This window comes from Saimiri boliviensis, chromosome 16 (genome assembly GCF_048565385.1).
Source record: "Saimiri boliviensis isolate mSaiBol1 chromosome 16, mSaiBol1.pri, whole genome shotgun sequence".
NCBI lineage: Eukaryota > Metazoa > Chordata > Mammalia > Primates > Cebidae > Saimiri > Saimiri boliviensis.
In genome coordinates, this window is record NC_133464.1 from 11,072,300 (window position 1) to 11,096,854 (window position 24,555).

The 24,555-nt window shown below is 38.1% G+C and overlaps 1 protein-coding gene and 1 pseudogene across 4 annotated transcripts in view; both read right to left on the bottom strand.

Annotated features, from left to right (window-relative positions):
* Positions 1-24,555, bottom strand: part of TPP2 (tripeptidyl peptidase 2) — an 82,424-nt gene that overhangs the window by 33,701 nt on the left and 24,168 nt on the right. For all 4 annotated transcript variants that reach the window (XR_005580549.2, XM_010338820.2, XM_003928231.4 and 1 more), the window contains exons 7-19: positions 19,236-19,390; positions 18,458-18,534; positions 16,711-16,838; positions 16,152-16,251; positions 12,348-12,496; positions 10,539-10,654; positions 9,846-10,014; positions 9,015-9,172; positions 7,944-8,020; positions 5,862-5,968; positions 2,850-3,004; positions 1,580-1,696; positions 1,241-1,341 (exon numbers count right to left, since the gene is read on the bottom strand). Coding sequence is in view for 3 of the 4 variants with exons in the window: in XM_010338820.2 (XP_010337122.2) it covers positions 1,241-1,341; positions 1,580-1,696; positions 2,850-3,004; positions 5,862-5,968; positions 7,944-8,020; positions 9,015-9,172; positions 9,846-10,014; positions 10,539-10,654; positions 12,348-12,496; positions 16,152-16,251; positions 16,711-16,838; positions 18,458-18,534; positions 19,236-19,390 (1,609 nt within the window). In the remaining variant the exon portion in view is untranslated. The remainder of the gene's footprint in view (positions 1-1,240; positions 1,342-1,579; positions 1,697-2,849; positions 3,005-5,861; positions 5,969-7,943; positions 8,021-9,014; positions 9,173-9,845; positions 10,015-10,538; positions 10,655-12,347; positions 12,497-16,151; positions 16,252-16,710; positions 16,839-18,457; positions 18,535-19,235; positions 19,391-24,555) is intronic.
* LOC141581590 (nuclear receptor corepressor 1 pseudogene) lies at positions 19,397-24,555 on the bottom strand (annotated as a pseudogene).

Here is a 24,555-nt window from a genome sequence, read left to right on the forward strand (position 1 = left end):
TCCACAATATTTTATTCCTTAACTTACATAATTCTTTGAATCATATCAATACATAGTTTAAATATTGCCATAAATATTACAAAGGCAATCTATTCATGACAAAAACATTTTCAAATGTCAACAAATAGCTCTTAACAGAACCAAATCCCAACACTAGGGCGACAACTCTAAAAGCATTGCAGGACAGGTTGTGATTTGGACCCTTTGTGCAAACTGCTGACAGTGCTGGACTGTGCACAGCACAGACCACCCCAGGTCCCTGCTGCTCACCGCAGTGGAGCGAGGGCCACACCCAGCCCTCCTCCTGGCCGAGGGAATGGTATTTCATATTTTTAGTAGTCCACTGAAGCAAGTTACTAACATACAGGTTTTATAAAGGAAAAAACTGACACCTAAGAGTAAGTTTTAAATCTAGCTTAAAATGTCAGTGAAACATAGTCTCTTCCTTTAAATTTAGCTCTGATTTTTGAGATTTAGGAAGAAGACATTAAGATAAGTTGGATATACCTTCAAAAGCTGGAGGTTTTAATTTGTATTGATAATTCTGGGAGGCATTACCGTGTCACTGACTATTGTCCTTAATTGGTTATTTTAACGCACTTATGACGAGGCTTCATGCTGATGAGTTACAGTCAGACTAAACAATAGAAAGCAGGTATCTGTATGACACAGTGAGTGTGTGAACACAGGTCAAGGTGCCCTGCTTTCCTAATGGAACCTTACATGCAGTGCTAGGCTTCATGCTGATGAGTTAAGGTCAGACTAAACAATAGAAAGCAGGTTTCTGTATGACACAGTGAGTGTGTGAACACAGGTCAAGGTGCCCTGGTTTTCTAAGGGGACATGCTGAGGCACAAACAGCAGACTATAGTATTAAGTTTCTACCATTTAATAAAAATGTCAGTGTGGCAGCTTCTAAAAATGATTGCATTAGGATTCACAAAATAATCAGAAAACATGTTAACTTGCTATTTTATGGCCAGAAATGAAAAGGTTAACGTCCACTGATCCTAACTAGTCATGACTGGGATCGGCTATCCACCGTCTTTGACTCTGCTGGTCTGGTGGGACAGTGAGGCTAGAAGCTGATACTGGGGCTGCCTTGCAGAGATCTGCAAGGATAAAATTCTCACCACTAGCATGCTGGTTGATTTTTTTTTTTTAAGTCTCTTTTATAAGAGGGTAAGAGATCCCCCCATCTATATTCAATATTTGTAGCCCCTAAAACATTGAATGATACCGTAGTGTTTGGACCCAGCTCTTCAAAGTTATGCAGGGAGCCAGATCTTCATATTTCAAGGAGGACTGAACATCAAAACGGTTGATTCCTTCCGATGCATGCTACAAAAGATATTTATCAAATTACTTTCTCAAACTTTACTAAAAATAAGCAATATTTTGCAACTAAAATAAATGTGTTCAATGTAAAGTTTATAAGCACCCACACACAAAGACTGCTGTTATTTTCAGAACCATAGGTAGTTTCCCCTTATTAAAGTTTAAATCTCACCAATGAAATTATTCTCCAGTAACACAAGTAACGGACATTAAAAATCACAGAAAATGTTGTGGAACTTACAATGTTTAACTGAGGAGCAGTACACACTATCCCATGGAAAGAAATGGTATAATCAATGTTGACATCACTGAGACTTGCCCACCAACGAGCAATGCAAAATTCAATTGCTTTTCCACCCTGCAAATAAAAGTAAAAATAAAATGTATCTTTTTTTCCTCAAATTACAGAATATAAGAACTAGCTGTTTCAGAGCAATTCTATGTTTTCAAACTTTTCCTATTTGTAGCAAGAAAACTCGAAAACCTTTTAACAGTTATGCTAAGAGTCAGACAAATCATTTGCAGAGATATAGTGCAGATATTTAAATATACATAGTTATTTACTCATAATCCTATGTTTCTTATCATAAAAGATCCTAGGCAGCTTCTGAAAGCAGATAAAAGTAAATGTGCTTTTCTTATTTCAAAGTGGAATAAAAAATTAGGACCAAAAGAAAAATAATAAAGAATAATGACACAAGAAAGATACAACTTTGTAAGGCATATTCAATAGGCACAGTTGAGTTTGGGCTCACAGCTGCCTGTCAACCAAACCAAAATGATGTTACAGTCATTTACATCTTTCTCCCTTTAAAAAAAACAAACATAAGAAAAGGGGAAAAAACCCTGATGTTAGCACTGAGTTTTTAATTAAGTTTTCTAGTAATCAGTGAATTTAAAAGTTTAAAAAGAAGGATCCTGTACCACTGATCCACGGAAGAACACAAATGAAAATAACCAGAAACAAAGAGATACTGGGAAAATCCCACAACCATCTGAAAACACAAAGGAGCGAGTTGAAGGAAGAACATCAGTACTTTCACCTTCCATGGAAGAAGGGCTAGTCATTTCCAACACCACAGACAAGAACACAGATCTGCCATCATTTGCGATAACTCAGACAAGAAGCAGTAGCAGTTTCCCTATAATGCAGATTAGCCTCATAGCTTCTTAACAACCTGGCATTAGTAAAATAAATTGATATGCAAACAAGTCTTCAAGGAATAATCTAAATCAGGATCCAAACTACAAGGCACCAGAATCTACCAGACTAGTATGTTTCTTTGACTACACTATTCAAGAATTAAAGAGAAGAATATTTCTCTCCAACTTGGTTTCAAGGACCCTAATTAGATTTTGGATCTTCCTACTTCATTTTTGTAGTATTAAAAAAATACACAATTCCAATGTGCTAAATACAAACTATAAAATCAAATACAAATACCTAGTCTTAGCCCATAACGAAAAGGTAAATAAATTGTTTTAGGATTATAAACTGTAATTAAACTTACTAGGACAGGAAAAGCTTCAGTCAGTGTTCCTTTCTCTGGAAGAGAACAAAACTTATAGAATTCATGGCTTCGATATGCTCTTTGCTTCACCAGCTGGACCGCATGAAGAACGAACTTTGCTGACACCTCAGAAGAACACGAACACACTGTCACTTCTAAAATAGGAAGGAAAGAAGCAAAGCTTTAAACTTGTAAGACCTAAAATTGACATAAAGTGGCTTGAATAATTCCCATTTAGGGAATTAATAGGGATCAAAATAAAATGATATACTCAAATGAAATCTGCATATATTTCCTTAAAAACAAACAATCAATAAAATACTAATAAAGTTAGAAGGGCAGCAGATTTTCTATGGGAAAGAAAGAAACTGGTGTTAAAAAGAACCACTATGATGTTGTGAACACCAAGAAACAGCAAACTATCATGGGCCGGGCGCGGTGGCTCAAGCCTGTAATCCCAGCACTTTGGGAGGCCGAGGCGGGTGGATCACGAGGTTAAGAGATCGAGACCATCCTGGTCAACATGGTGAAACCCCGTCTCCATTAAAATACTAAAAATTAGCTGGGCATGGCGGCGCGTGCCTGTAATCCCAGCTACTCAGGAGGCTGAGGCAGGAGAATTGCCTGAACCCAGGAGGCGGAGGTTGCGGTGAGCCGAGGTCACGCCATTGCACTCCAGCCTGGGTAACAAGAGCGAAACTCTGCCTCAAAAAAAAAAAAAAAAAAAAAAAAAGAAACAGCAAACTATCATAGATGTACATGGCAATTATATTAATCGGGTACCTTTTAAAATCTCTCCTTGTTTTAGCTGAAAACCTATCAATTCCTGATAAAGGAAGGAAGGTTATATTTTTAGAAACCTCTATTTGTTATCATGCCTCAGTTCCTCATTGGTAACGTTTTCTAATCTCTCCTTTTGGTCTGCTTGTGTGCTGTGTGCTTCTGCAAAGCCTGACAGGACTACACATGCTGAACTTTACTCTGAGGCAGGGCTGGAGGTAAGTCACAATCACTGCAGTGCCGGATTGGAAGCTTCTCTAAAGAACATCCAAACGAATACAAGGGAACTAAAGCAAGGATCAATCCCACCCTTCACAAAACCAAGTGGGCACAGAGCTCTCAGAACCTAGTCAGTTGCTAAGAATACAAAATCTAGTGTTACGACAATATTTCTAATTATTTGAACTAAAACTGAGACTGCTAAATGCTCTGAACTACTTGCATGAGGCTCATTTGATAATTTTTATTTAAAAAACAAATTATTTTCAGTACCAACCTAAACCAATCATAATCAGGGCATTATAATGACTGCCATTTATCACTAAACAAATACCCAATTCAGTATTAATTAACCATAGCTTTGTATTCTTTAATTTACAGTGCACATTTTACCAGAGCCTGGAGCTGTATAACTCCAAGGGACCCTATGAGACTGGTACCCCAGAACTGTTCAACGCAGCAACTCTTGATTCCACCCCGCAAAAGTACTGTCAAGTTTGAGGATAATCCCAAAGAAGACAAGTTATGTATCAAGTACTCTATAATATCTCTAATCCTTGCAACAGACTAAAAACTATATTTATAGCTGAATTAGAAGTTCAGATTGTTTAGAAACCTGCCCCAGGTAAACATTAGTGTATGGCAGAGTGTGGATCTGAACCCAGACTTCTCAGTTTCCAAAGCCCGTGTCTTGCTACTACTCCATGCTGCCTCCCTCTAATCCAATTTTCTTAACTCAGTATCTTGGACTAGACGTTCCTAAGGCCTCTGGAAGCAGGGTCCTTGTCTAAGCAGCTCACCACTTTAGCCCATTGAAAAGGTCCTGGCATACAGATGGTACAGAAACAGATGCTTAATGAATGAGTCTAGTACAACCCCTGATAATCCTCAGAAGCCTCTCAATGCTGCAATAGCTCCATTATAACCCAGTGTGCAAATTAACAGGCTATGTTGGGTGCTGTTTAATTCATTGCTTTAGCTCTCAGCTTTTGCTATTATTTTGCCCTTACCTAGTTCCATAAAACAAGAAAAGTCTTGCATTTCCTGTGATACCAGGTGACAGACAGACTGCATACAGATAGATGACCAGAAGACGGTATGAAGAACCAAATACAACCAGCTCTTCCCAAACCAGGTCACACGTGTGATTCCAGTATTTCATTTTCAATCAAGTCTTAGATGTAAATATATCTGTACTTTCATAATAGCACAGAAAACACACTCCTAAGTGAAATATAAGCCATTTTTACTAATAACACCTATCTACCTTACAGGGTTCTGATGGGACTAGACAAGATAATCTCTATAAAGTGCTTAGCAGAGGGGCCAAATCCAAGAAGTATCAACAATGCTGGCTACTAATTTAAATTGGGTGACACTTTCTTGACTGCCCATATTTGCCTCCTTTGAGTGAGCTTTGACAGCTGACATACCACCCCCCCAACACTGAGTGCTAAATTGTAAATTTAGGACATATAAATTGTGAAGGAAAATATGGTATTACCCACAGCTCTTGCATAAAACAATGACATGAGCACTCTCATAGGACTGTAACATGTTAATTCAAGAGCACTGTTTTAGGCAATCATTTACCCTCAAAATTTCAGAGACACTGAAGTGAAAATCTTTTATAAACTTCTAATTTGATTATAGAGCTTTAAAGATTAAAGCTCTATTTCTAAAATTCTAAGAGTTTAATGGTTTGAGGTTTAAGCAACAGCTGGATTTAAACTGATTCATAGTATTTTAAAAATCATTACCTGATAAGGCATTATTCTAAACTAAGCTCAAGAAATATTAAAAAGATCTTAAGATGCCCTAATTTGCTGTATGAGCCAATGCAAAATAGTACTAGATCTTAAAATGTTTTGAACTTTATAGAAAATCTAAGGTGCTCAAATACATACAGTAGTATCAGGGAAATATATGTTACAGATAAATGAACCTCACATAGTTATAGTCATTAGAATGTAAACAGAGATAAGTGGTCAGGCAGATTTTAACTTTACCTACCAGCCCATGTTGCACCCTCAGGAACCTCAATAAAATGTCTTCGAATCTGACCAGGTTTAAAGTGTACATCTGTAAAGGCTAGATCATAATGTGATGACTCATTGACTCTGAAAATTAATAAAAGTAAATAATTAAATGTAACACTCTCTTAAAAGTTTGACATTTATAATAAAACCACAGAAACTCTACATTTTATTGGATAAATGCAAAATAACAGTTCATTAGAAATAAACACAGGAACTTAAAAGCTGGTTACAAAACAGCAGGTACAATATTATTCAATTTTTGCAGTAGGTTCGCAGAGATAACCTCTGAATAGCAGAGTATAGATGATTCTACTTTTTGTCTATTTCATGATTTTAAGATACATTCACACACACTATTAAAAAAGCACTCTCTTTTTTTTTTTGTTAAAGGCATTCTACAACATCACAGAATTTTCCAGTTACCAGATTCCGAACTACAGTGAGTCCTAGATCAAAGGTAAAATTTGATGTCACTGATATTACAGCTATGAGACTTGTGTTAAATCAAGCTCCCTCTGTAGCTTCAAAACACTCCCATGACGTAAAATAGAAAAGAAAGGGAAACTACTTTCAAAGCCTTTTTGTAAGAAATCTATGAAACATAAAGTTCAAATGTATAACTATCTGCTATGGAAAGAACTTTTATGCTAGGGACAAATTCTTGTCAGTATGACAGACACTTATAAATGAGTGCATACTACATATGAGGCACTGTTACTAGAAGCTAGACACATCACAAAGAAGAAAATATGACTCTTTACCCTAGAAAATCTGGCATGGAGAAAATCATCATCAGAAACATTTACTATAAGATGCTCCAGATAGACAGGAAGAGTGAGGGAGCCTGGGAAGCTTCCAGAAGGAGACTGCATGGCAGCTGACTCCGAAAGGTCTTACACATTACCTTGTCTAAATTCCTACTGGACTTCTAGGGAATATATAGCTGAGAATTTAAGTGTTTATACAGTTTATCCACATGTATACCACTTTTAAAATTTATTCTCCTCAATTTCATCCTATGTTCCTCATAGGCTGAGATCTGTTGCATACTTACTATTTACCGGAGTAACTAACTCAACAGAACTGTTAGCTTAGAATTTCTGCTTGGTTTCTAGGACTCTCACAATCCCAATCTCACCTTCATCCACTAGACAATTTATTTTGTACATCCTGTATAACAGTAGTCCCATGCCGTCAGGGGGCTGACAGTCAAATGGTGTAAATTAAATAAAAAATTATAACATATTGGCTAAAGTTTCTCCAGAGGCATGCAAAATGTGCCACAAAGCAGAAAGAAGGGACTCCATTCACCCAGGGATGACCAGGAATGCTCCTGGTCATTAACTTAAGAGACAGGAAACTGAAACCAAGTTATCAGCTGTGCACACGCACAAATCCTGAGAAACCTGGAGTGTCAAAATCAGTGATTTGGCCAAAATATGTGATTTGGTGTAGGAAATGACAGGAAATGTTGGCTAGGGCTATAACTGTGAGGGAGCATTGTCTGCTGTTTTAAGGAGCTTAAACTTGATCCTTGAAGGTGCCACTGATACATTTTAACCAGGAAGTAATATAATCTGATTTCTTCCTTGGTTCCAGGGGAGTAAGATGAAAAGTTAAGAGTCTGTTTCTATAGTAGGTAACTAGAAAAGTGCAAGCATTAAGAGAAGAGAATAAATCCCAAACACGAGGGAGACTAAAAAGGCAGGAATGGAAGGGAGTGAAGTAATATTGTCAAATACTGCAGTGGGATTGGGTAAGACAAAGGCTGAGTTATCCTCTGCCCTGGGCAATGCAGAGCTCACGAGTGACTCTGGTAAAAGCAGTTCTGATGAAGAGGCAGGGCAGATGCCAGGTGCCATCAGTTATTCTCAGAGTACACAGAGACAGCATGGCTGACTACATGACACCTAAAAATGTTAGCTGGGAGCAGAACTAAGATGAAATCCTTATTACCTGGTTCTGGATTAGTAATCCTTAAAAAGTCCACAAGACTCCATGAATAGCCATTAAAACCTTAGATGTAACACTAAGCTTTGAATGACCTGTTACTTACTTTGCTGCTATAACTGCAGTGATCGGAACTCTGAAGAGAGGACCTGCGTTTGGGGATGCTATATCATAGCCACATACCTTGAAAAAAGAAATGATAAACTTCAATATCCATAAACAAATGTTTAAAAGAGGGGGAAAAGGTCTAATCTATTAACGGAATAAATCAACCTATTCTTAATATGTCAAGGTCTTAACCACAAATTGACACCAATTTCCTGACAAAAGGTCACATAATTAACAGCAAACAGCCCAAACAAACATATAGCAACATGTGACCAGTTCAAATGGGAAAATGAGACGGCAAGTACAAAACAGGTGAATTTTAATTACTCCCAACTGAAAATGAGCTCAAACTAGTATTACCGACAACTTTGGACATAGAGATACTGTTGTGATACTATTGTATACCTGGTTTATACCTATTTGTTTAACAGATGCTTCCTTCATCTGAGTATTAAAAGGTAACTGGCTGGGTATGGTGGTTCACACCTGTAATCCCAATGCTCTGGGAGGCCAAGGCAGGAGAATCACCTGAGGCCAGGAGTTCAAGACCAGCCTGGGCAACATAGAAAGATACTGTCTCTACAAAAATAAAAGAATTTAGCCAGGCTTGGTGGTGCACGCCTGTAGTCCTAGCTACTCAGGAGGCTAAGGTGGGAGTATCACTTGCACCCAAGAGTTCAAAGCTGCAGTGAACTACAGTCACACCACTGTATTCCAGGCCTGAGCTACAGAGCAAGACAAGACTCTGTCTCTTAAGACAACAACAACAGGTAACTGCAGCTATGTTTAGCTGATAAAAGACCAGTTAGAGGGAGACCTAATTGAAAAGTTCTGCTGGACCTCTTCTTTCCTTTTACTTATTCATACAAGGACAAAAGAGGATTCTTTAGAAACTTCAGTGCTTAAATGAATACAGGCACACCAGAAGAACTGTATAATCTGGCAGGTGGCTAGGTCTTGTTATTTCTTAGCAAGAAATCAATATGTTGAAAATATACTTGGGATTTTTATTTTGTTTTTTTTTACCTTTTAAGCATTTTAAAGAGTAAAAATGAAGACGCATCAATACCTCTGTATAATGCAATCCTTCTCTTAAGCCCCTGGGATCCACACGTATGTTTATGTGTCTACATTGATTCATGAGTTCCAAATGGCTGGGACACTGAACCCAAGATGAATTTGAAGTCAGAGCTAAATGAAGCTGAAGGGATATTTTTTCAGAGTTTTCTGGCATGAAAAACACCAAAAATTAAAGATGAGTATTTTTCCTTTTTTCCATTTAAAAATGTTCTATCTTTCAAAAAAAAAAAAAAATGCAGCAACTTAGTTTGGCTGGATGTAAATGTATCTAAAACACAGATTAAATAAAAGTCAAATAATCTTCCTCACGTTTTAGTATACTCATGATCCATTTGTACTTTCACCAAGCACTGGTATGATCTTAAAATACGAAGTTTTAGTGTGTTTGTCATTACTGCACACAGGCAATAGTAGTCAACTGAAATGATGACAGCCAGACAATAGTGAGGACTATTTTTATCCACACCTAATTGAGCTGCAGTTTCCCCTGACTGCTTCTGTTTCTCATTCTTCAACTGCAAGTAGGTAAAGTGGAAACAAATTTGATGTTTTATTACCCACAATTTGATAAAACTGTGGGTCACTGAAGGCTCATTCTGTGGTTTTTCTTGGTAGTTCAAAATGCTAACTAAATTGCCATTGTACAAGGACCCCAAATTATGTTAATATTTTCTCTTATGTCTATGAGATTTAAAATAATCATACTGTCAATTTGTGTTTTCTCTTCATAACACTGGCCCAAACCACAAATCTTTATTATGATACTATTCGTTCAAATTGCAAATGTGAATACTTCAGCTACTGTTAGCCTATTACTGACCTGTGTTCTCTGGAAATACAGGTTCAATGCCAACGCCATGATCTGAAGGTGCAGCCACCTGAACAGGATCTCGGAGGTAGATGCCACGGTTATTTCCAACAGTAACAGTAAAACCTAATTTATTAGCAAATGATGTATTCTGAACGAGGTAGTCATAGGCTTTATCAACCTAATGAAAAGAATGTACACAGTAAGATATAAATGGTTGGGGGAAGAGAATATTTTGTTGCAAATTACCAACCAATTTGATTTCAGTTGTAAAACAAAAAGTGTCTATAATCATTTCTCAAAACTACTTAGTATCCCAACTAAGAAGAAAATTCTACATTTTTACAAACAAAACTAGTCACATATTCCACTCCACTCTATTCACACTATTATTCTCAAGTGACCAAATTTAGGAACTAATCCCTATGCCATTATGATTGGCCAGTTTTTGACCTTGATTTCTTTGCTTTGAATTTCTAACGTCTACATGGCCTGTATCTATTACATTTCTCTATCTTAGTGTAACACATTTGTCTTAACTACAAAATTTGTTTTTGTATCCTTTTTGCTTAGCTCTACTATGGCCATAAAATCCATAACTCAGATATACTAAATTACTCTCGTAAAACAAAATATTATCCAGTAATATCTAAGATATTATCTTAATGATGCTTTACAATCCATTTGTTATATAGGCAACAATACCTGAATAATACCATGTCCTTGAGCAAATACTTCTATATTGTCAGCCTTCACTGCAGTGTTTTCTAGAGCTCTTCTGACTGAATGAACTGTGTAGTCAATGTTATTAGCTTTCAGACCTAAAATTAAGAAACAAAAACAAGTAGCGTAGTACTCACTATCTGAAGCCTTAGCTTCCCACCAGTATGATCATCACTATCTGAAGCCTTAGCTTCCCACCAGTATGATCATCACTATCTGAAGCCTTAGCTTCCCACCAGTATGATCATCACTATCTGAAACCTTAGCTTCCCACCAGTATGATCACCTGTAGACTCTCTGGTTTTAATGTCTTGTGTTTTAACACTCATTTTAAAATCTTTTTTGAAGACCTGAACTAAACAGTCTGACTCAAACTGCTTGCATCATTTTCATTCCACAAAAATCACTGTGTGCTCAGTATGCAGTGGCATTAATGCAGGTTTTGCAGCACAGTATAAATGTACAAAGCAGATACCTAAAGGCATGTGAATGACATTTTCTTTAAAACACTGCTGGGTCAAACAAGATGGCTACTGACTATGGTATTCAACCCAATTGTACGTTACAAACCCCAGGGGAACTCAAGCAAAAATCTGCTGAGGTCTCATGACAGACCAATTAAATCGGAATCTCCGAGGATTGTCCCAGAGATTGCTATATATTAAACACCTCTCAGATGATTCTAGGGTGCAGCCAGGTTGGGAATTAGTGTTTTACGGAAAGAATATGGAGGCTACCAATTGATAAGACGAGTGGTGTATCACTCTTGTCCTCTCCAGAGCTCATCAAACATAAATATTTATGATATTATCAGAAACAACACAAGGATGGCAACATGATGATGTTATAACAGCAAATCAAGGAAGTGACCAGTTTTGTCAGTGAGAATCCAAAAAAGATGAAGCTGCAGAGGAACTGACAGATGCCACGTCTTAGAGAATGTACAGGAGTCTGCAAGGCCGCAATGTGGCAGAAAGGACTGCCAGGCTGAGTGCAGCACACCCAAAAATGGAGACCAAGAGGCCTCGACATACTTGGAGAGGCTGAACGGAATAGAAAGGAGGGTTGAGTCATGTCAGGATCCATCCTAAGAGTGTGGGCTCAACCTAGAAAAGGATGTAGCACTGACAGTGGCACATCAATCGTCACAGGCTTATCCTGGTAGCGCTCTGGCACCAGTGTGGACGGGCCATGCTTAGGTGATGTGGTGGGCAGAATAGACTGTGGTGTGGGTCAGAAGAGGGATGAAGAAAGGAGGCAGAGGAGAGAGAACTTACAAAGGGACGTTTCTGAGGCGGAGCTTCATAGCAGCCTGGCCACCCGAAGAGCGAGTCCTGGCTGAACTCAATGCCACTCACTCTATTTAGTCTTGTGCAGCACTCTAGAAATCTCTACTTCTCTACCTCATTTTGCTCATAGCATCCATCAACTGTGCAATAGCAACAGTTTTTTATTTTGTTCAAAGTCTGTTTATCCTAACTATGATATAAACTCTACTCCCAATTATGAAATAAACTCCACATACGCAGGTATTTTTGATGCTTTGTTCACTAATTTAGCCCCAGAGCTGAAATACTGCTTGATAGACGTTAATAGCAGACAGCCAACAAATACACTGCTGAATGAATAAATACACATTCAAATTATCATTATCACATAAGTTATTAGTTACCTTAAATCTACTTTGTGCCCAGGGAATTATCAATTTCACCACATGTTCTTACCACGAGAAGTGCAGAAAACAAAAATATCAGTGTGCAATAATATGAGAGCAATAAGGTACAGGCTTACCTGAAAGGATCAGGGCAATGCCTCCACATGCGTTGGGGGAAGACATAGATGTTCCATTCATTAGCTGTGTCCCTCTCAATGTCCAGTTAGGAACAGAAGCAATGGCTCCTCCTGGTGCACTGATACTCACACCAAGGGCCCCGTCAGCACTAAATGGAAAGCCATTGAACTTTGCTTAAAATGGTGAAAGCTGAACATACATGGGCATTTTTAAGATAGCCACTGGCTAAACCCAACAGTGTAACAGTGTACTAACTGCACTCATTACAAATAATGACAAAGATATTATTAAGAAGAATCAACGGGGAAAAACACCCAGCATAGCCATTTTCCCACAGGCAGCATTGATTTTTTCCTTATATGTGTACAGAAATCACTCTGTGTATGTATGTACCTGGGTATGTGTGACAGACCATAGTGTCAGGTACATTTAGGGAGAGAAAATAAATTTCACTGTTCTGAATCTTCGATGAATGTCATTCTCTCTTATCTGTAATAAGAAGCTTTCCCTTTGTTTAAGGTCTAATATAACACTGTACAATAGAAATATAACGTAGGTCATATAGGTAAACTACCATTTTCTATAAGCCACACTTAAAAAAAACTAACAAGGCACTTACGCAATTAATTTTACTATGTTTAACTAGACATAGCAAAAATGTTAGCATTTCAACATGTATTTAATAGAAAAAAAGAAAAAATAGTTTACATTTTTTTGGTACCAAGTCTTTGAAATCTGGTGTATATTTTATACTTACAGCACATGTTAACACAGACTAACCTCATATCCCTGACTGCTGCCATACTGGACAGCTCAAGTCTAACAGGACTGCTCAGCTGAGGGCTTCAACCAAGCAAAGTCTGATGAGTTAAAGCCATTAGAGTTCATGAGCACATTTTCATCCAACAAAGCTCTGTCCTCTGCCCCAAGTAAAGAAGGAATGGCACAGAATGGTACACTACTTCCACCTCCCTGGCAAAGTGGCCATACATTCCCTACAGAGGGTGCCAGACTCTCCTTACACCATTCTTCCCCCAAATGAGTGAACTATTTTTATTCTTGGCTAGAAATACCAGGGGAATTTGCCTTTGCATTTTTACGGAGAACTGAAAGCAATATGTATATGTTCCTCCTAAAATGGGCTGACAGCCCCTCTTTTAGGAAGTATCTTAGAACAATTATTATAAGATGATTTTCTGTTGACCTGTAAAGATGTTCACAATGTAACACTGAATGACAAAGGCTACAAAAGTGCCTGAAGAGTGTCATCTCCTACTGACATACGGGAGAATGCCTAAAAGGATGTTCACCAAAATGTCACCTCTACATGTCACAGATAACAAGGTTCAGGGTGAGTTTTTACCTTCCTGTTTGCACTATGTTGCCTAATAGTGTTCAAAATGAGTATTGGATATTTGATAGCTTTGGAAAAAATAAATGGAAAGAGTCATGAATTCTGATTACGTATTGCTCTTCATTAATTTTCCAGTAGCCTGTTAAAGTGGTAAATGATAAAGCATTTCTAGATGTTTAAATCAGTATTCCAAAAATGAGTCTCGGCTGGGAGTGGTGGCTCACACCTGAAATCCTGGCACTTTGGGAGGCCGAGGCAGGCGGATCACAAAGTCAGTAATTTGAGACCATCCTGGCCAACATGGTGAAACCCTGTCTCTACTAAAAATACAAACATTAGCTGGGTGTGGTGTCGGGTGCCTGTAATCCCAGTTACTAAGGAGGCTGAGGCAGGAGAACTGTTTGAACCCAGAAGGCAGAGGTTGCAGTGAGCAGATATCATGCCACTGCACTCCAGCATGGGTGACAGAACAAGACTCCATCTTCGAAAAAAACAAATGTTTCCTTAAAATTTAAAAAAAGCCAATAATATTTTTTTTCTCAGTTACAACGTATAATAAAACTTCACGACCTGTTTCCTCAGACACTGGAAATATACATCTTTTTTTTGAGACACAGTCTCAAAAAAAGGTGTACAGTGTCTAACCTCAGTGATGGGATTACAGGTGTAAGCCACCTGCCCAGCCCAGACATCTGGTAATACATCTTTAAGAAATATGCCACACGTGCAAATACCTGGAAGTCAGTAGATGCTGTGTGTCTCAGTCAATGCAGAGGCAGCGTTTTTCAAAGGTTACAGAACATGCTCTGTTCAGTGACCATTAGTCAATGTTTTAGATTTTGTACCATCTAATGTAATAACTAAAATTATTTCTAATATTTCATGTTTATTATGAAAAATGAAAGAAATTCAATTTTTAGAACATCTGGTTTGTGAATCAACATCTACTTTAATCCAAGCTTCCCCCATAAATCATGAACTCCGTAGTGTTTTCTTAAAACAGTTCTTTAAATGCTCTATGGCGAACATCGGCAAAAGCTGGTTTAAACATTCTTTAATACTTTGTTTTTACATTGACAGTAAGATAAAACTTAAAATTCTAAAATCAGTTTTAGAAGAACATAAGTTTAATAATTTTGCAGTTCTATTAAATGAACATGAAACACAACAAGCTTTGCTGACTTTTGGCTTTTATCCTTAGTCACTCTTTCTGAGTATCTTTAGCTAGGCTGGCAGGGGTATTCCACAATGACAGTGCAAACCAAAGCTTTCTGATCCATGTGGACGTCCACAGCCTGGCTGTTTTCAATGACATTTTATAATAAGCTACTAAGATAAGTTTATTTTTTAAAGAGAAAATTACCTAGAGAAAATGAGGAAGATATCCATAACTCAACGAATAGAACATGATCACATCTGACCTGATGACAATCAACTTTTCTAATCTTAACTTCCAATATTCCACACTAATCTTATAATTCAAACATACTGAATTACTAGTTATTTCCTCAAAAACTTTACATTAAAACCTGCTCATCTTTAGATTTATGTTATTCTTGCCATACAAAAATCCTTTCTTCTGTCTCTCAACATCCTATCCATCCTTAAAGGCCAACTCCAACACCATCTCCTCCATGAAGGGTTCACGTGATTGCTCCCACCTCTGGAGTCCTATCATCCTAAAATGGCATTTGAAACTCAGCTCACAAACTGTTCATTTATGCCTTGCCACTGTAGTCACCAAGGTATTTGCTGAATTGAATTCAAAGTCTATTTACTCTCTTTATAAACTCCAAAGAAATAGAGAAGAATGAAAATAGGCTTTATTTTTCAGAAGGTACATGCATTCATTGACGTTATAATGAAGAATTACTTAAATTAGGACTTCGTATACCTCTTGAGAAAAACCAGTTCCCAGAATCAGATAAAGATAGCTCAGAGGGCTTCAGGGAACCAAAAGAGATAAACTGCATTTCTCAATCAGAATTTGTTTACTTATGGATCTCAACTAAAATTGCTCAAAGTAAGTTATAACTTCAAAAATATGAGCCACAGGTATGTGGGCCCTGTAACTGTGATGCTTTACAAAAGCTTAGGGCTTTTGTTTCACTGAAGTTCAAGTATCAAAAATCATTTAAAACAAGGCTATCACTACTATTTAAAGATACCCAAGTCCCTACTTTTCTTTAGATTCTCATAAATGAAGGATTATAAATATCAGAATAAGAATTTATACTCAGAGTAGGGATGTTCTCCATTTAACAATGAAATGATATAATTTATTTTAATTATCTGTCCCTGAGATGAGATTGTTAATCAAAACGAAAATACTGAGAAAAGTAAATATCAACAGAAAAAAACTAGCAAACTTATCTATAACTCTGCCCTTCTCAACCATGTAAAGTTTAACCAAATAAACGTAATGGTCCCATGTTCTACCTGCACCTACCTAGGTCCTCTAGAAGACCAAGTATATTGATTTGCAGGTAATTTCTCTCTCAGTGAATACTCAGCAACCATCATATCAGGAGAAACATAAGCACCAACACCTGTGGGATGGATTTAATCATTAAGAAAAGAAAACAAAGGTGGATCCTGATTCTAAATCCACTGTTCACCTGAGTAAACTGCCTAATCTCTCAACACCAGTCCCCTCTGTTATAAAAATGGAAGAATAAAATTTAATAAGGCAACAAGGAAAGTATACTATGTACCAGACATTCTACTAATAACTTTGCTTTTGGATATAAAATACCTATCTCCCAGGATTATTTTACAGATTAAATATGCCAATACACCTAAAAGCATGCATCTGTATTTCTATGAAACCACTCATTTCAGTCCACTTTACATTACATTCAATTCTAGATGTGGTGGTTCCCCTACTAGACTGTAAGTTTCCTGACGACACGCTTAAGGTGTGCAATGTCTTACACATAGTAGCAATAAAGGTAACATTTGATTAACTGTTGTTTTGTGTTTGCTTGTTTCTGAAACGGGAAACTAACCTATCACACTCGATGTAGTTCCACCTGGACAACCAACTGTAGACAGGCAAGGACCATTATTTCCAGCACTTGAAACATAAATTATGTTATGCTTCCATACTGCTTCATTAATTACTTCACAGATTCTCCTGAAAAAGACAGAATTCCTTTGAACATATAATCAGCCTCTATTCCCAAAGTGTATAAAGTCCTAAAACCTTGTTTAAATATATGGTTACATAAATTGTAGTGGATCCACCCTTAGTGAAACATGATACAGCCATTCTAAGTGATATACCCTACTTGGGCTTTAGGGTAGGGAAGCAGTTATAAAGCCAAATTAAATGTGGGAAAAATGCTAGATGCAAAACAACATATATGGGAAAACATACTATGAAGTAGTAAACTTCCTAGTGACTGGGGCAACAGGTGGTTCTGTTTCCATCCCCCACTTAACATATTCCTGAAGACACATCTCAGAAGATTCGTACATACTATTACAAGTAGAAACTGTTTGTGCAAAAGAACTAGTATCTTTTCTGGCAAAGGTAACTAAGGCACTAGGAAGAACTTAAGAGCAAGATTTTAAAGTGTAAGAAATCTGCTTAGAGCTTGATAACAAACAAGAAAAATTTACTGACATTAAGTAAAGGAGATGAAATCAGACCATAAAGAAAATGAAGTTAACATTAAAAAGGTACAGGGCCATGCAAAGGACCCTTCAAAGTTGTTAAGTGTCAATATCTGAGAAAGGAAAGAATATTAGCAAAAGAGGACTTCAAGAGGATGAAAGTCAAAGTCGAGAAAGAAATACACTTAGGTAAGGAAGATAATGAAGTGAGAGAAGAGGGAAGAACGAAAAGACTGATGATAATAGGTTGCATGTTATAAGGGCAGTAAAGCGATGTCTCCCAAGAAACCTGGAACCAGGTATTTGATAAGCTAAGTTACCTGGTAACAGAAAACTAGAGCCGAGCTTGATAAAATTTCCATTTTGGTAGGACTTTAAATAAAGAGCCTCGAAAACCAGATGATAGCTTGGTGATGAGAATGTGGAAGAGATGATCAGTAAGTAATTAAACACTCAAGGTAAGTTTCAAATAGCTATTACTATGAAGAAAAAAGGCACAATAACATAAGGTCAAGACCATGACTCTGGATTCGGTAGCAAAAGACAGTGAAGGCAATGAGGAAGGAGGGGAATTGGGGTGCATTCTAGACATGCTAGAATGGATTCAGGAGATGTGAAAACTAAATGAGTCGGTGAATACACACAACCAACAGTAAGTTTTGCAGATGAGATGCAAGTCACTAAGGAGAACAGCAAGGTTTTGGCAAGTCTGAGGGTCCGTCAGGTATGCAGGTACAACTGAGGATAGCTTCAGAGTGCTTGTGGAACTAGTCATTACAGTGATAAACACACTGGCAGAGCTAAACTGCCTGGGAAAAGAAGTGAGGATGCAGTACATCTGACAGAGAGGACATCAGTGGAGTCTGCGGGTTGCACATCTCAGAAAAACTGTGAGGGAGACCTAACCATGGAACAGCCAAAAAGGACAGTACAGGAATGTCAGAACTGAGACTTCAGGAATGGTGCAATGAATGTGACCATAGGAATGGGGGCCCGAGGCCTAAGAGACACACAGTTACCATCTAACCACTGCAACTGTTCTTTTTTCCACTGTGACATTCAATCCACTTATGAAAAACATCTAATGCTCTGCATCAGCTAAGGTTTTATGGCTAACAACTGTCAAGGAACACTCACCCAGAATTTGGCCAGTGAGTTGCTTCTCCGTAACTGTAGTTGACAAGATCACACTTATGATTTATAACTTCTATCATCTATTAAAAAGATAAGAGTCTAATTTAGGCAGCAATTCATAGAAACAGATTAGTCAGTAAAATAAGGGTATATATAAAATCCTACAGTTTCTTAGCCAATCATATTCTAATTTATAATTACCTCCAGGCACATCACCATATACCTGGACATATAAGCACATAAACAAACACAAAAAGGCAGGAGGAGACACATAATATGGTAAGTAGTAAATAAAAAATAAAACTAGCATTTCCAGAAAAGAGTGGGGTTAGAAGGGGAGAGCAGTAGAAGGAATGGAATGGTCCTTCCTAGGTTAAAAAAAAAAAATCACTAAAGTTAAATATACTTTCCCATGTTAAAATGAAGTATAGCATATTAGTTGAGGTTTTAAATTTATCTTAGGCTGATGGAGCAAGCTGGCTAAGAGGCCTTTTTTTTTTTTTTTTTTTTTAAGTATCTCAAAGTTGCTTGTTAGGAGATTTGCTAAAAATGACAAGTATAAAGTAAGTAATTTTTTCACAAAGTCTAGGCCGAATAACTTATCCTAATAATATTTAATAATTTAAAAACAAATTAGTAAATATTTTTGCTTGGCTAAACAAAGTCCTGTATACTATATAGTTCAAGGTATTCTTGGAAAAGAAGGAACACTTATAAACCTAAAAAATACACAAAATCATTAATCATTAATCTTCTGATTCAACAACTCACAAACACTTACAGCTCTTATGAGGCCTGTGCCTGTTTCCATTGTGCTTAGTCTTGTATCACCAATCTTGATAGAAAGAATTTGAGCACCAGGAGCTACCCCATTCCGTTCAGGTTCTTCTGGAAAGTGTCCAGCAGCTATACTAGCTACATGTGTCCCATGAGCTCCTAGAGGCATAAAGGTCGGGAAATGACAAAACATACTCACAGACTGAAAGTTCATTCAATTCATATTATTAATCATGCATATTATCAATCGTGATAAAAATATTACACATTGCTACTGTGTACATTGAGAGCAAAAACTCAAGTCACAAAGGAAAAGTATTTGCAACCTATCTATTAGCTGACAAAGAGCTTATATCCAGAATATATAAAAATCTTTCAAATTCAAAAGAAAAAAAAAAAAAGAGAATTCTCCCCCTTTCAAACATTTGAAAAAGCATTTTATAAAAGAAGATATCCAAATGGCAAATAAACACATGAAAAGATGTTTAATTTCATTTGTCATCTAGGAAACACAAATTAAAGCCACAAAAAGATGCTTCTACATCCCTTTTGGAATTGCCAAAATGTTAAAGGTGACAAAACCCAGTGTGCATGGAAGTACATATCTACACTGCTGGCTGGAGAGAAGGCTGAACACTGCCACAGTCTATGAGCCAGCCATCTTACCTCTAGCTACGCACAATACAAAATTTGTGCAAATGCACCTAAGACACTCACAAAAATGTTCATGGCAGCACTGTTTGTAAAATTCAAAATCCATTAATAACCTCAAGATCTATTAACAGTAAATGGTTACATGGTATACCAATTCATAGAAGTGAGAATTATACAGCAATTAATATAAACTACTACTATGTACTATGAGATAAAGCTCACAAAAATAAGGCTGAACTAAAGAAGTCACATACAAAAATGGATATATATTGAATTAACTTTCATATAAATGAAAAAGGCTGAACCACGTGAAACTGCCACTATTTTATCATTTTGGATCATAAAAACAGCAATATCATATGGTCGGAACTAATGTGGCAATGGAGATCAGGATAGTGATTAACTGTAGGAGATGGGAGGGTAGGTTACTGATTAGGAAGGGGCATGATGGGTTTCATAATGTTTTATTTCATGACCTGAGTCACGGTTATAATGAAGGGTTCACTGTATGGTAATTCAAAGAGTTGTACAACTTGTGATTTGTATATGTTTTTGTACATGTTATATATGAAGTAATACTAAAACAAAAAACTATTTTTATAAGACTTAAAAAAAATTGTTTCTTAAAAGACATGAATATAGAGAAATACGTCACTACTGTCAGAAAAACAATACCAGCATAGTAATAAATGACAACTGGACCTTAATGTTTGGGGACTCTAGTGAGTTGGAGCTCCAGGAGAAGTAGGCAGGCATCTCTTTGTGGCTTTATACAGGGTCTGTGGCAATGCTGAGACTCCTCTGCTCTAGCCAGCTGCCGTCATGCAAGAAAACATGCACCCAATGTTGCCAATTCTGGCTTTCTCATTTTTCCCCAAAGAAAATTGGGAAAGCACAATTTTAATGTGACTTTTTCCTCCAAAACACTCTACATCAGTTCAAATGACCACTATTAAGAATGACCACAGCAAGTGTTACTGAGGATACAGAGCACCTGGAATTCTCATACACTGTGGTGGAAGTGAAAAGGGTATAGCCCCTTTAGACAATGGCTTGAAGTTTCTTAAAAAGTTAAGTGGCCAGGGGTGGCACTTTGGGAGGCCGAGGCTGGTGGACCACGAGGTCAGGAGTTCAAGACCAGCCTGGCAAATACGGTGAAACCCTGTCTCTACTAAAAATACAAAAATTAGCTGGGCATGGTGGTATGTGCCTGGTAATCCCAGCTACTCCAGAGGCTAAGGCAGGAGAATTGCCTGAACCTGGGAGGCGGAGGTTGCAGTGAGCCAAGATCATGCCACTGCACTCCAGCATGGGTGACAGAGTGAGACTCAGTCTCACAAAGAAAAAAAAAAAAAAAAAAAAAAAAAAAAGAAAAGAAAAGAAAAAAAGAAAGAAAAAGTTGAGTACATATTTACCATCTCCAACTGGTTCTCTCGGCTATCAGCCCCAAAATAAATAAAAATATTTGACCACACACTTGTACACAAATGCCAAAACAATCTAAACGTCCATCAATGGGAAGTGGGATAAACAAACTGTGGTGTGTGTATCTATATAAAGAACTATTACTCAGAAATAAGGAGCCAACCTTATAATTGCAACATGAATGAATCTCAAAATCATTATGCTGAGTGAAAGAAAGAAAAAAAAAAAAGAAAGAAAACCTTATTTTTTATTCCACTTACATAAAATTCTGGAAAGTATGAAATAATTTGGAGTGACAGAAAACAGATCAGTGGCTCCCTGGGATGTGGATGGAGAGAGGCTGGATAATAAAGAAAGCAAACTTTTGGGGGTGATGAGTAGGTTCATTATCTTCATTGTGGTGGTTTCCTGGGTATATTTATATATTTACATAAAAGCTTATCAAATGACATATATGCATGTATGCGAAGTTTACTGTACTTAAGCTGTATTAATAAACCGAGAGGCAGGATGAGGGCGTTAAAGAGTTAAAGAAAGTCATCCCACTTTATTCTCCTTTTTCCTCCCACCCACGGAGGGAGAACTTCCCCCAGAAGTAGCCACCATCTTGGGGCTGGTGTGCATAATCATTCCATCTATATATTTAACATTTTCACCATACAAACACACATATGCATAAACACTGCATAGTACTATTTGGCATGTTTTAGAGTTTTACATGTTTTACCATCAATATATGTTTTTTCATTATTCTTTATGCATTAGGGGTTTAAATACATAGCATTTTGATTACTATATAATACATTCAGCCCTCTGTATCCACACATTCTGCACCAACCAGATGGAATTTAACCAGATGCAGATCAAAAATACAAATAATACAGACTTGTAGTATAACAACTATTTATACAGCACTTACATAATGTAAGGTACCAGAAGTCATCTAGAGATGACTGAAAGTATACAGGGGAGCATATGTGTAGGTTATACACAAACACGACGTCATTTTATACCACGGGCTTGAGCATCTGAGGGAGACAATAGAACCAATCCCTCCAGATACCAAAGAATGACTGTTTTTTTTTTTTTCCACTTTTTTCTCCCATGCGTCCGTGAGCTGATCATAACGCTGACGGATTTTTTGTTCCCTTTGTTTTCTTTCTTTCTTTTTTTTTTTTTGAGACGGAGTTTTTCCTCTTGTTACCCAGGCTGAAGTGCAATGGCGCGATCTCGGCTCACCGCAACCTCCTCCTCCTGGGTTCAAGCAATTCTCCTGCCTCAGCCTCCTGAGTAGCTGGGATTACAGGCACGCACTACCATGCCCAGCTAAGTTTTTGTATTTTTTAGTAGAGACGGGGTTTCGCCATGTTGACCAGGATGGTCTCCATCTCTTGACCTCGTGATCCGCCCGCCTCGGCCTCCCAAAGTGCTGGGATTACAGGCTTGAGCCACCGCGCCCGGCCTCCCTTTGTTTTTTTTTTTTGCACGATTTCTTCTTTTAAAAAATAAAATGAGTTTTTTCCTCATCACCTGGTTTGTCTTGACGTTCTCATGGTACAGCTTGGTATCTGACGGCTTGTTACAGAGTGGCCATTCACCTTTTGGGCCAAGACCTTCAAATAGTTTATGAGCTGCTTCTGCTTTTTTTCAATTCTCATCATAAATAATTTGGACAATACTGCAGTGTTTCTGCTCCATGGGAGGAGGGGACACGGGCTTCTCAGGCTCAGGAGGTTTAGCTGCCTCTTCTTTAAGTTGTTGTTGTTTCTTTTTCAGTTTAAGGATCTGCTGTTCTACTTTTGCAATTTCTCGATCTACATGATCCATACTCTGTATTAACTCTTCCTTTGAAAGTTTTGAAGGTGAAGCGTTTTGATTATCTCCACATGGCTGCCCCGAAATTGGAGCGGATGGAGTGTCACGTTTGCCTCCGAATGCTGGATCCTTCTTAGCATCTGCAGAAGACCTCGGCCCTTCTGGCAGTGGGTGCACTGAAGGCAAAACCGCAGCACTGACACGCTGACAATGGGAATCAGAAACCTGCTCCAGACGTGGTCGCTTCGATCCCAGTGAATCGAGATCCACTGGGGATGGGCCTGGATGAAACTGTTCATAACCTGGGTGAAATTCTGAAGCAAGGCAGGTTGTCTTCGAAGCTGCTGCTGCTGCTGTTGCTGCAAGAGCTGTGACGCCCGACTGACTCCAGTAGGAGAGGAACAATGAGCAGGGACCACGCACTCCTGGGGGCGGGTGCTGGGAAAGGGATGCTGGACAGAGTGCGGAGGACGACGACTTCGTTCTGTGCCGAGTGCTCCTTGGTGGGGAGGATAACCTGAACTTGACATGACCAGTAAAGGAGTCCTCACCAGACTGTGAGATCAACGCCAACAGTCACGTTTCTAAGGAACTACCTCGCTCGGCGCTGAGAGCCGGGCGCTCACTCCAGCCGCCGCCGCCGCTGCTGCCCCCACCTTGGACGCCATCTTAACTCGAGCCCTCTCCCTGACAGTATTTTATAATAAGAATAACACAGAGTTGTTTAAAAAAATCTATTTCTCTGTTAATAGGCATTTAGTTTCTAACTTCTTTGAAATCACACAGAACGCCGTAGTGAGCAACCTTTTATTTGATTCTCTGTACTCACGGGTGAATTTCTCAAGACAAGGTTACAAAAAGAAATTACTGTTCATAAGAAGAATTCTATAGACAGATTTTTTAATTTTTGATTTTTGAGATCGAATTTTGCTCTTGTTGCCCAGGCTGGAGTGCAATGGCACAATCTTGGCTCACGACAACGTCTGCCTCTCCCGGGTTCAAGCAGTTCTCTTGCCTCAGTCTCCTGAGTAGCTAGGATTACAGGCATGTGCCACCGCATCCAGCTAATTTTGTTTTTTCAGTAGAGATGGGGTTTCTCCACGTTGGTCAGGCTGGTCTCGAACTCCCGACGTCAGGTGATCTGCCTGCCTCGGCCTCAAGTGCTGGGATTACAGGCGTTGAGCCACCACACCCAGCCTACCAATGCATTTTCTGATGTTGGACCACGCTTATATTCTTGGACTGGATCCTACATGGTTATAACCTTAAGAAACAACATCTTCCAGGTGAATTGAATCACATTTATGATTCCAGACCGAGACCTTTAGCTGGGATCTCTAACTTAAAATTCTCTAGAAGGTTGCTGTGGGCTATAGCAACGTACCACTTTATCACCTCATAAATCTATATCTTATTGGTCAATGTGAAAT